Source organism: Orcinus orca, chromosome 5, assembly GCF_937001465.1.
Source record: "Orcinus orca chromosome 5, mOrcOrc1.1, whole genome shotgun sequence".
Taxonomy (NCBI): Eukaryota; Metazoa; Chordata; class Mammalia; order Artiodactyla; family Delphinidae; genus Orcinus; species Orcinus orca.
In genome coordinates, this window is record NC_064563.1 from 71371614 (window position 1) to 71385223 (window position 13610).

Here is a 13610-nt window from a genome sequence, read left to right on the forward strand (position 1 = left end):
TTTATGCGTCTGTGGCCCTACACTTCTGGGCTTCTCAACTCATCTATTCCATCCTATACACAGTTATTAAGGAATTGACATAGGGAAAGGAGTCTCCCTTTTATTTATTCACACACAGATTCCTCACATCAACTAAGTATAACTATAAGAGACAATGTGAGAATCGGGCCTCAACATAGGTGATGATTGGTGCATAGCTTTGCTGTAAATATAATTAGCTTGTCCCCTAGAACTTAACCTAGCAGAGTGGATACCCAAACTTGAAAGGAAAAAAAGATGGTAAAAATGCAGAAGGGATGCAAAAGCCTAAATACTGTCCATGTATCCTGTAATCACCCTCATAAAACAGTGCCTCAGTCTTGTCCTAGAAATCGTTCATTATTTTGATCAAGGCTTTACACTTGCATTTCACTGTTGCCTTGAAGAGACTGGGTTTTTCTTAAAGAAGTTAAGGGAGGCTAAGATTATGACTCTTTCTGGTTCTGATAGCACATGTTTAGATTTTAATGAGATAAGAGATATATGAGGTTTGGTTACCTGGTATGACAACGAAGACATTAGAGCCAGGCTGCTCTCTCACTCATGGCAAATACATCCTAAGACTCTAAACCTGACCCTTTGGCAGGTCTGCTGCTTCGAGAGTAAAAGGAAAAGGAACCATTTATTTTTTGCTTTCTTTCTGGTGACGTATTAGAGTCCTCAGCTTTTTCTTGAGATGACAAAATAGTGGTAGTGGTAATGATCCTTCACATTTGTGTTCCAGTTTACTGACTTTTTCTTATTTATGCTTCATAATTTTCCTCTAATGGCATCAGGAAAGTCAGAGGGAAACCGATAAGACATGCTAGGCCTATGCTCTTTAGCTGGGTAGCTGGTGGCAGAGGCCTTTCCCCTTTGGCACACTACTGTTCACTGAAGTAGAGGCAAATTACATTCATCTTTTTGTAGATACGTTATTTCGCTCTTTTTTTTTTTACCTGAAGACAAAATTTGTTTCATAAATATTATTGGTATTGAGCTTTTCTTCTCTATAAGTGAATGTTTACAGTTTATGGTTTAGTAAGAAACCAATCCAAGTTGGTGGTGTTCCCAAATATAATCCTGAAATGGACCAGAAAAAAGAGCTGGGGTCTTTCATTGCATCTTTCCTTATGAGGCATTTGGTTCCCTACAAATATTGCAATAAATCCTCCCATTCCCAAACCAATATTCCAAAGGTCCCTCTCTCATTCAAAGGTTTGTTCACTTAAGTTTTCTGAGCATCTGCTCTGTGCCAGGCACTGTGCTCGGGTCTGTGGGGACCCAGATGTGCATACGGTCTAATCTCCATGCTTTAGGAGACTAGCCTAGTGAGGGAGACAGAAATATAACCCATGAAGACAAATACAAGAAGGACTGTATTAACACCAGGAGCAGCAAGCAATTGGGACAGAGCATTAGAAGTAGAGAACAAAGTGGGAAGAGGTCGTCCTAAGAGAATGTACCAAGGTCAAGAAGTAGGTAATTAGTTTGGAGTTTGGTGACTGTTCTGTTCATTGAGATGTAGGGTACTTAAAGGGGTGTAGTGATAAGACTGCAAAGGAAGGCTGGTAGATTAGGCCCTTGGTAACATTAAGCCAGGCGAGGTGGACCACTGGGATGCTGGTATGTGATGATGGCAGTAACCCTCTCTGTTCCTCCTGCTTCTGTTCAGTTCCTATGATGGGCACCCACATGCCAATGGCTGGAGACATGAATGGACTCAGCCCCACCCAGGCCCTCCCTCCCCCTCTCTCCATGCCATCCACCTCCCACTGCACCCCCCCACCTCCGTACCCCACAGATTGCAGCCTTGTCAGGTGAGTCCACAGCATGTGCCCCTGGGGGCCTGTCCTAAGCATCTCTGGGTGGTGGAGGGTGGACACCGTCAAAGTTAATAGCACAGTTGGAAAGAAAGCAAAGCAGCCCAGTGGTGGAAGTTCAGCCACTGTTATCTCTGATCTATGGAGTCATCAGCAGCGTTTAATCAAAGTAAACCACAACAATCAGCATGGGAAAAAGTGAAAATGTGAGTTGATAGGCATATAATTTTTCATGCCTGTTTCCCCCATCTTCACTTACTCCCCCCCTCCTCCATCACATTTTTACAGTAAGCTGTGGCCTTCAAATTGGTGCTCAGGGCTGGGGTTCCCAAATGGGCACTCAACTTGCTATCTCGCTCCCTTTCCTGCTCTCTAGGCCTCACAGCTCTCAGCCACCATGGGATCATTATTTTGGAGTTGGATGTCCATAAAAAAGTTGGAATGTTAGTAAAAATGACAGGGACTTTCAAGAACATGATGGCCTCTTTTGCTTTGTCGTATGGGAACTGGGGACATTCCAGGAAAGGGAGTTCAGATAGCCAGAAGAAAGAAAGGCATGAAGTCTGGAAAATTCTGTTTCCAGCAGAGGCAAGCATCGGTGCCCAAATCTCATGCCTAGCGCCCTGCTTCGTGTGCAGAATGATTTTTTCATTTGGCTGCTGGAATAATACGTGTTGGTTCCCATGTGATGGATGCAACAGTACTAGCAGTGTCAGAGAGATGGCAAAGTGCATGGCTCATCATCCAGCATCTGGCTCTGGGACGGTGGTGGCATCACCGATCTGAGACCAGAGCCGGAAAGGAGCGGGTCTGTATTTTGATGAGGACACCAAGCAAAAAGCATGAGTGACTTCACAGTAGAGTGGCTTACAGTTTTTTCTTAGCCACATAAGCCATTCTCAGAAACCCCAGATATAAACAATTGAAGGAGAGGTGCTCTTTTTGAAGTGAAGAGCTAGGAGGCAAGAGGGCTGGAAACCTGAGCACTGGACTCCTTCCTTTCACCCCCTGCAATGGCTCCTAAGACACTGATACGGAACCCCTAGAATTCCACCAGTCACCATTTGAAAATCTCTGCTCTGCAGGCATCTTTAAACAGTTGATTTTAATTTTAGAGACCTAAAGTTCGTGTCCCTAATCATCCCCAGACCTCCAACCCAAGGCCCCACATATATTTTATCTGCCCCTAATCTCTTATGTAGGGCATCCCAGGGCAAAATGTTGGGTTTTCCTTTATCTTGCCAATGCAGTTGGGGTGAACTTTCTTTTTCTGTTTCCTCCTTCCTCTTCCCTCCTCCCTCTGCAGTTTCTTAGCGAGGTTGGGCTGTTCATCATGTCTGGACTATTTCACGACCCAGGGGCTGACTACCATCTATCAGATTGAGCATTACTCCATGGATGTAAGTAACCGTTAGACTTTTCTCTTGAGTTTTATTCCTTAAGTTCCTCCCTCTGGTGACATTCACCTTGTAGTTGAATCCCCTGTGTTTTTTGTCCTACCCCCAGTCCTCAGTTTTGCTGGGACCCATAACCATATTAGAAAGATTCCCTGGCCTCCGCCTCTACCTATGAGAAGCTCAGGATCAGTGGTCCTCAGCTTCTCTGATCAGTCAGCAGTTGTCTGTTGTGTGCATACTATATGCAGAGTGGGAGTGAGATCTGATTCCCACCTTCAAGGAATGTATGATCTCTAAAGGATTCCGAGCACTTTTTGGTTGTTCTCATTAATTGGTGTCAGACCCCAGGGAGGATAGCAGGAATCAGGTGATGTTATTCTCACTTTAAAACATGGAGAGACGACAGTATGGTCATTTGCCATGATGGGTTGATGACAGAACCAGGAATAGAACCCTGAGATGTAAGCTTCCAGTCTTTAACTCTATTGATTGGCCTTTTCTGCCTTTCTTTAAAATAAGATGTCACAGAGGATTGAGCTGTGCCTCTCGATTAGAACCATATGTTCATTCATGGTCAATTCTACCAGAATAGGGCCCAGCCATCCCTGATCACTGGGAAAGATCACTGGTCATGGGTTCGAGTCCCAACTATGCTTCTTAGTGGTAGTGAGAACTTGGGGTTATCACTTTGCTTCTCTGGGCCTCAGTTAATCCAATTAGGTTCAGAATCATTGCCTTCTGGCTCTGATAGTCCTGGAAGCAAGCTGAATAGGAGGGGACATTTTCTTGCTTCCTACAGCACTTCTTGAACTACTGTTCACGTGGTTGGGAGCTCATTTTCTGGTTTACAACAATCTGGTTTTCCTCCCAGGCTGCTCTTTATACTGCTGTCTTTGGGGTTCGCTATCCTCCTTTCTAGCTTCCAGAGGGCCCTTTGGGCTGGTGGAAGAAGATATTCTCTGTCTCTGCTGCCGCTTCTGTAGTTGGGACCTCTTTTTGCCCCCCACCCCCCCTTGAGCACCGATGCTAGAGATGTCCCTGCAAGCGTGAGAACACCTCTGCCCTCTGGTGACAAGTATATGCTGTGCTGCCCCTATGCCCGCCCCTCTCCACTCCCTCAATCACCCCTGGCTGCTGCTCCCTGAGGGAAGAAATTATAAGTAAAAGCTATAGAGAAAGCTTTAGGAGTACGTTCCGACAAGTTTCAGAGAACTTTACAATGATGTCCATCCATTGAAGGCAGTTTGACACAAGACAGCGTGTTGCCCTGTGTCTGAGAGCCTTACATGATGGAACAGGAAATTTGTCCCTTCCCTGTATTTTTAAAGTTTTACCTTCAACTGGCTCACTGTCCCCACTGGGGACCTCTGTTTTACCACTGAAGAAACTGCTAGGATCTGCTGATGCTCTCCACAAATCTATCTCTGCTGGTGTTGGCTAGGTCCTGGGCCAGGCTCTGGGCCACAGCTTTCTCACCTGTCAGTATAAGTTAAAATCTATCCAGAGAGTAATGCAGATTAATGGAGCCTAGTGTACAGAGAGTTTTGGACTTACTGGGAGTTTCAGAAGCATAAAGAGCTATGCTCACTTATCTATTTGTGGAATAACTTCTTTATACTGTATACTTTTTAAAAAAATTTTTATTGGAGTATAGTTGATTTACACTGTTGTGTTAGTTTTGGGTATACAACAAAAGTGAACCAGTTTTACATATACATATATCCACTCTTTTTTTTTTATTCTTTTCCCATATAGCCCACTACAGAGTATTGAGTAGAGCTCCCTGTGCTATACAGTAGGTTCTTGTTAGTTATCTATTTTATATAGACTAGTGTGGAAACATTGTCCATTTATTTCTTGTTTCCTTGGCTTCTTAGTCATTCATGCCCCCGGTGGCTTGGCTGCCAGACCCTGCCGAGAGCAAGTGCAATAGCTAAGGGATCGGGCCGTGGGAGGCTTTCTGCCCCATTTGTACTGTATGTACAAATTGGACTACCCACACTGCACATGAAATTGGACTACCCACACTACACATTTCCAAATTAGGAAATATTGGGAGGCTATCTAATTTCCGCATCCTCACTTCAGCTTCTTCCTGCTCATCACTGGAAGTAGACACCTCCTTTTCTTCTTGTCTCTCAACACCAGTCTCAGTTACTTCACATACCTCCCTGGAAAAGGAATATGGTTAAATTTTGGAGGTGGTATAAGTATTCCCTCTAAGATGCAAGGATGGGTTAATCATGGTATAACATAGTAATAATTCAGATGATTAAGATTTACATAGTGTGCTTTATAATTTGCAAAATACTTTCACATCCACATCTGCATATGAGTCCACAGTATGTGTTGACCTAAAAAGGAATTGTATCCCATTTTACCAAGGAGGAAACTGAGGCCAGTAGAAAATAAGTGACTTAATGAAGGTCTAGAGCCAGTGCGTGACAGAATAAGAACTTCTGTCGAGGTCTTCTGACTCTAAGCACAATGTTCTTTCTACCTACCATACTGCTCCATAAAAAACGCGAGCCAACACTAAAACAAGCTAATGAGGAGCTAGTGCAGGTAAACAGAGATGCTACCACAGTTAGTTAAGATCAACCATCTTTGTAATGCCTTCTACCCCCAACCACAGAACATGGACACGTACTCTGTATTTTGATACCCTGATTTATCCAAACACCAAGAGACCTTTGGCCATTAGGGCAGTTTTAGGCTCAGAGGCGGTCCTGAATCCACAGTTCATTCACTTAATTGTGTAACTTTAGAATTATCAACCTCTCTGACCTTCAGCTTTTCTGTCTATAAACTAGGTGGAATAATATCTACCGCTAATCTTAGCATTAAATGAGATCATGAATAAAAAATAATTAGTTCGACCTCTGGCGTGTCGAAAGTGTTCAATATCTGTTAGTAATCTTTTGTTCCCATCTCCTCATTTGAGAACTGGTGGCATTCCATTAATATCTTTCTTCCAGTGATTAGAGCGAGGTAGATTTGAGAGTGGGAAGTTTCCTTTATCTGATGATTTTGTTTGGGGATTTGTGTTCTCTGATCTAAATATTACCTCTGTTTTACCACTGAAGAAACTGAGACCAATAGAGAATAAGTAAAATGCTACCTACAAGAAGAGATGGGACCTCAAGCCTGTATATCTGTGCTTGGTTATATATATGCCAAAGATTAATAAAGAGCTAATTTTATTTTCCAATTTAGAGTTCAGTAAAGGCAGGTCAGTTAAAGCCCAGCATTGGGGAATGACAGAATGGTGTGGACTAAATGTCAGTTTGTCTCTTTGTCTTAATTCTTCCTGGTTTGCTTCCCTATTGCACAGGATTTGGCAAGTCTAAAAATCCCTGAGCAGTTCCGACATGCCATCTGGAAAGGCATCCTGGACCACCGGCAGCTCCACGACTTCTCGTCCCCTCCCCACCTCCTGCGGACCCCAAGTGGTACCTCCACAGTCAGTGTGGGCTCCAGTGAGACCCGGGGCGAGCGTGTAATTGACGCTGTGCGCTTCACCCTCCGCCAGACCATCTCCTTCCCACCCCGCGATGAGTGGAATGACTTCAACTTTGACATGGATGCTCGTCGCAACAAGCAGCAGCGCATCAAAGAGGAGGGGGAGTGAGATGAGCGTTGTGGTTCGAGCTCTTTCTGTCTTCCCACCCGCTAACCCCACCACTGTTTGACCAGCCAAGCATTCTCCCTAGCTCCTCTCCTTCCTCTTTTCAGTCAGGTTTCTTAAGGGAAGGAGAAGGAAGAGGCTACATTTTACCTAATGTACAACCTGGCATCTGATTCTGATTCTGGCTTTAAGCCTTCAGATCTCTTGCTTGCAGGACTGAAATTGCCGTGGCTAGGTAGAAGTGAGCAAAAAAGCAGTGGGTGTCTCCTTAAGCTGCAGAGGTCTCTCCTTGACTTTTATAAAGCATTTTCACCCTTATAGTCTAAGACTATATATATAAATATATAAATATACAGTATATATTTTTGGGTGGGGGGCATTGAGTATTGTTTAAAATGTAATTTAAAGGAAAAAAATTGAGTTGCACTTACTGCCTTTTTTTTTTTCTTTTTTTTTACTTTTTGGATGGCTTATCTATACCCCGTCTCTCAAGGCCAGCCATGTATGGTAATAGGTATCTAGATCTTGATAGGACATGTGAGTGACAGTGACATGTAGGTGCCTTCAGTTCTTTGGATGCTAAACACATGCCACATCAAACCTTTGGTTAGATCTGCTTGTTATTACATGGGTGAGACTGTATACATACATATGTACACGATTCTCTATGTTGGTATATTTTATGTTACTGATATCCCTACTACTGATAGTGGTTGCCTTTGGGGTGATTTAGTTCAAGTACAAGAAAAAGTTCATGTTCACACTATCACTCACCATAGGAAAGGAAATATTCTGTCTTGCTTTTGGTTGGGATTGGGGAATGTGAGTCATGGCTGAAATTCTTAAAAAGTCATGGAAGCCAGTTAACTAACACCTGGTATCACGTGTCTGGGTATTTCAGCAATCTCCTCAAATTTAATGCCAGACACCTTAACTCTCAGTATTTATGGGCAAAGCATTAGCTGCATTTACAAATGCCTGTAAACCCAATTTCACTACTAGATTGATTAACTCAATGACACATTTGCTCCCCTTGTTAGAATTAAGGTTGATTTGATTGGGATGAATGCCATCTGTCTAGTTCTTGCAATAAAGCTTTAATGTCTATTAAGAATATCCAGGAAAAACAGGAATCATACAGAGTTATTGAATCTCCACTAAACAGTAAGAGATCTCAGTGAGCCATGAATTGAAATACTTGGAGGACTTTGTGAAACATAAATAGTATTATTTGGTAAATGTTTCTTCTAATGACCCTCACGTTCTATAAAATTCTGCATATAGAGGCTTGTTGATCTCTCTCTCTTCAGGGTTTAAAATAGGAGCAGCAATTTGGAAAATATAAAATTATGAGATCAGTTTTCCTAAAGCATCAGTTGTATCACCATATCACTTTTCTTTTTGAACAATAATAGTTTCACTTTGTTGGAAAGTAACTTTGAGAACCCAGTTTCCCGTCCACCTGTCTTTTGGACTGTGCATACACATAAAAATGTCCCGACAGATCAGAGGATAAGCCTTCCATTGGAGATGTTGCCTGAACCACATAAGCAAAGAGTTGTCTTCAGACTCTGAAAAAACGTGTAAACGGAGATATTGCTGTACATCTTTTAGAAACATACTTTGTAGCAAATACTTTTTTTCAAACTATAAAACAAGTATTTTGTATATATGCTAATGAGCTCTAAAAGCGTGCCGTGCCTTCTGGTAAAGGGCTATCATTGCACATAAGCTTCCATTTTTATTTTAAAGTGCAAAAGGACTAATGTGGCTTAAAAATATATATGAGTTTCATCTGAAAACTGTATATATGTTTTGCGTGTGAACGTGCATACTTTGTGTTTCACTGTCTTTTTCTTCTTGGGATACCGGGTTTTCCAGAACCAGAGTTGAAACTTTTTTTGTTATTATTATTGTTTTTATATTTTCCTGGAAACGCCATTTAGTAAGACTACAATGTCAAATTTTAAAATGCCATTACTGTAAGATGGGGGGAAGGGAAAAATTGTTTTTGTTTTTTTATTTTTTAGTTTTGTATGTTAAAGAGAGTGAGTCCTTGATTTCAAAGTTTTGTTTTGCATAAATGGTAATAAGCACTGTTAATACGTGGAACAAGCATGCAGGTTTGAAAACCTATTAACAGGAAGAATGAAAGCCATGCCTTGGCAATGCTAGGAGGGCAAATGGCTTCCTGGGCTATCATGAGTGTTTGAATAAACCTAGGACATCCTCTGAGCTATTTCAGCACTCTTCAGGTGGCACTAAGGACTCAGAAATTCCTTCACTGTGTATCATGGGTTTGGCATGAGCCAAAGTGAGGCACGACTACTGGCCTCACATCCTGGTGGCGACTTACGTTTTTGGAGTGTATGAGTAGCTAGCGTGAGGGGCGAAAGAATATTAAGACAGACAGAGGGGGCGTGGGCTTAATGGAGTTCTTGTGGCCTCAGTTCAGTACAGTTAGCTGAAGAATGGATAGATTTTTGTTTGGAGTTGATTACAAATGGAAATGGAGACTAGAACTTACTTCATTAAATCCATTTACCTTTTGTTTTCTTGATATTCCCCTAAAGTATAGTATGCAGGATGTTGAATGTTAAAAGGTTGCATTTTTTTATTATTTTTATAATTGTAAAAAATTAAGTCAATGCCAAATGTTTTATATGCTTTATTAATGTTTTTGAAAAGTTTTTCTTATAGATGTGATGCTTTTTTTTTTTTTTTTTTTTTTTAAAAGCTTCAGTTGCTTGTCTTTTGGTATTTTGGGTAATGGGCTTTTGGTGAGCCAGAGGCAAACCCACAAGCCACTTATGTTTGCCAGGACATGCAATAAAATTAAAAAATCAATAAAAATGCATTGAGAAATGGTGTTGGGTGTGTGTGTGTGTCTGTCTGTCTGTCTGCCTGCCTGCCTGTCTATCCTTTGGCCTTATTTTTACTGAGGTGGAGGAAAAAATACTGAAAGAAACATTAGAGAGATTCAAATATTGATACTTCTAATCCTGAAACAAAATATCATTATTTTCTCATTTTAGCCAATCTAAAGACCAGGAATATACACCTCATTTGGTACACAAGATACTCGCAGATTTAATATGTTATTTGATTGAGGTCAGAATGGGTTTGCTTTGGAACAGGGACTAGACTGCAGATATTCCTAATGTCTCATTTAGTGACCTTCCCATGGAGCTCAGCAATAACCTCCTCAGGACTGCAGGCTGGAATGCAGATTACCCTGATTTTATGTGGGAACAGCACTGCAGATGGTGGGCTATGGCATGTTCCCCTTTAAACTCAGTGTTAAATATCACCTTTCAATTATATATATTGATTCAGCAAATGAAATATCTTCTATCAAAACGGTTTAATGATTTTTTTTAAAGAAGTAAGTTTGTTCTTTTATGGACTGACATTAGATGGCATGAAAACAATTTAGTAACTTAGATTTATAAATAACTTTACAGCATAACATATATATAGTATTTACATATATAAATGTGTTTTCCTATTAATAGTTGTAATCACATGATGAAAAAATGCATTCCTATTGGCAAGGCAGTTTCAGCTTAAATTAGGGGTACCAAAAGATTCCAGTTCTTATTCCTTAAAATTTAGGTGTTAGATCCATCAAAATGACATGGTTGATAAAATCGCTGCCAGAAAAAGAAAAAGCAGTGAAAATGGTTAATCCTTGATATACTATTAAGGCCCTTTTTCTTTTTTAAACATCTTTTTTGGAGTATAATTGCTTTACAATGGTGTGTTAGTTTCTGCGTTATAACAAAGTGAATCAGTTATACATATGTTCCCATATCTCTTCCCTCTTGCGTCTCCCTCCCTCCTACAATTAAGTGGGACTTTGGACTGAATTGTCATTTCAAAGTCCCACTTTGGACTAAATTGTCATTTCTTTTTTTTTTTTGAGCAGTTCTAACCATTTGTATGGATTGGTACTTCATGACTTTTATTCTTTCTTAGAGGTCTTCTGAAGTGCATGGAAACAAAATTTTTTAACTTTAAGGCTTTTTTTTTTTAGAGAAGTTTTGGCTTCATAGCAAAATTGAGAGAAAAGTACAGAGACCACAGATGCTTAGCTTCCCTCATTATCAAACCTCCCCCTCCAGCGTGCTATATTTGTTACAACTGAGGAACCTATGTTGATACATCATTATCACCCAAAGTCCACAGTTTACATTAGGGTTCACTCTTGTGTTGTACATTTTATGAGTTTGGACAAACGTATAATGACATGTCCGCCATTATGGTATCATAACGAGTAGTTTCACTGCCCTAAAAATCCTGTGTTTCACCTATTTATCCCTCCCTCCCAAAAACTCCTGCCAGCAACTCTTACTGTCTGGCAATTTTTTTAAATTGTCTCCATAATTCTGCCTTTTTAAGAATGTCATATAGCTAGAATCATAGTATACAGTCTTTTCAGGTGGACTTCTTTCACTTAGTAGTACACATACATTTAAATTTCCTCTATGTCTTTATGGCTTAATATATATATATATATTTTTAGCACTGAATAATACTCTATTCTCAGGACATAACCAGTTTATTTGTTCATTTCCTATTGAAAGACATCTTGGTTGCTTCCAAGTTTTGACAATTATGAATGAAGGTGCTATAAACATCTGTGTGCAAGTTCTCACGTGGACATAAATTTTCTACTCCTTTGGGTAAATACCAAAGAGTGTGATTGCTGGATTGTATGATAAGAATATGTTTAAGTTTGTAGGGAACTGCCTAATTGTGTTCCAGAGTTGCTATGCCTTCCTATCAGCAGTGAATGAGACTTCCTGCTGTTCCACATCTTCACCAGCATTTGGTGGTGGTAGTGTTCTGGATTTTGGCCATTTTAAAAGGTGTGTAGTGGTATCTCGATGTCTTAATTTGCACATCCCTAATGACCTAAGTAGAGTATCTTTTCATATGTATATTCTTCATCCGTATATCCCTTTTGTGAGATGTCTGTTAAGGTCTTTGGCTGATTTTTTCATCAGTCTGTTCTCTCAACTCTGAACACTTAAAAGTTCTTAAGAATTCCAAAACTACTTTTTAAAAAAAGAATAAAATGTATCTATTGTAATTATCAAAGGGCCTTTATAAATCTAAAGTGCAGTGTGGAGGGTTAGTTATTTTGTTTTCCCATATCTTGAGACATTGTCTCTTTTTCTCACTCTAGGAATTACTTTATCCTAACTTATCAATTAATTCAATGATCAAAGAACCCAAAGACTAAAATTTTAAAAAAGGAAGAATGGTGGAATTGTCCAAAACTATGCTGTCTAATATGGTAACTACTAGACATATAGGACTACTAAGTACTTAAAATGTGGCTATTCAAAACTGAGAAGTGCTATAAGTACAGATTGCACATGAGATTTCAGAGATTTAGAATAAAAATAAACAATATAAAATAGTTCACTGACAATTTTGATGCAGATATGTGTTAAAAGATGTTACAGGTTAAATAAAATCTATTACTAAAATTAATTTTACCTCTTTTTATATTGTATGTGCCTACTTAAATTTGGAAAACTTAAATTTATGTAAGTGGCTTTCATTATAGTTTTATTGGACAACTGGCTTAGAAAGATGATGCAGTAAAAAGACTGGAGGGTGATTAAATGAATTTACTATTGTATAATTATCCAGTTTTCCTACTGTGTTGCTCAAAACTTTTGCATCATCTTTCAAGAACGTATAGAATAATATGAGAAACATTTATCTTTGTAGTCTGCTTTTAGTTTTTTTATAAGAATTCAGATTTTTAAAAAAATTTTCTCCTCATACTGTCCAAGAGATTAAAATTGACAGAGGAAGATGTTTCAAATTGTTAAATCAGAAGATGACTATAGAGAGTGCCACCTGGGACTCTAGCGATGATGGTGAAATGAATTGTCTAAGTTAAATCTCAGACTGAGTCTTTGTGTGATGATATCTTAGATGAACTTTCTCAAACAAAAGGCTCAATGGTTGAGCAATATAGTTCTAAGGATGAAAAAGGATATATGGTACACTTATATAGTTAATTATTAAACAGGTAAATTTCATCATGTAAATTTGGGGACAAGAGCCTGACCATTCTATTTTTCTAAAAGGACATGTGATAGTATTATTTAGCTCTAATGATTCTTGTCACCAAAATTTACCCAATATGCTTCACGAGTGGACAAATACTGAAGGTGGGTATGTATTGAAGGTATTGGTAAATTGGAAGAAACTAGATGATGTAGAAATTTAACTCCCTGAATTGATCATTCTAATTGGTGTTTATGAATTTAAAAATAAAAATATTTTGCAATTTTGGAGCAAAGAACATGGCCATCCTCTCTCAACAAAACCATAAGCCATCAAATGTTATAATTATTTTTAAGTATTGCAAATAATGATGCAAATACAAGATGAACCATCAGAAGTAATGATAAGCTAGAACATATCAGAGATGTATTTGAAATCAGTATATACAGGATGGTTATTTCCCAGGTTGCAGTGATAGTTCGTGAGCAGTTAATTGCATTCAGAGGATGTTTCTCATTTTGTGTATACATACCTCTAATATCATGAAAACAAAGAACACAATTTTAGGTTTACTATGTTTAATTCTTATTAAAATTTCTGATGATGTTTTTCACTCTTCACTTCTGTATTTCATAAAGTTACTAAAATATTTTTAAAAGAAATTAGATGCAGATGATATTGGACAATGACTTTTTGCTGTTACACTGTTAGTTA

At 39.2% G+C, this 13610-nt stretch overlaps 1 protein-coding gene across 4 annotated transcripts in view; it reads left to right on the forward strand.

Annotated features, from left to right (window-relative positions):
* TP63 (tumor protein p63) overlaps positions 1–9734 on the forward strand; it is a 100624-nt gene extending 90890 nt beyond the window's left edge. For 3 of the 4 annotated variants that reach the window (XM_033403242.2, XM_033403244.2, XM_004278488.3), the window contains 3 exons: positions 1694–1838; positions 3148–3241; positions 6573–9734. In XM_033403242.2, coding sequence (XP_033259133.1) covers positions 1694–1838; positions 3148–3241; positions 6573–6869 — 536 coding nt within the window. In that variant the 3' untranslated portion in view covers positions 6870–9734. The remainder of the gene's footprint in view (positions 1–1693; positions 1839–3147; positions 3242–6572) is intronic. The other variant, XM_033403245.2, reaches the window with a different exon arrangement.
* Positions 9735–13610: the final 3876 nt, after the last annotated feature.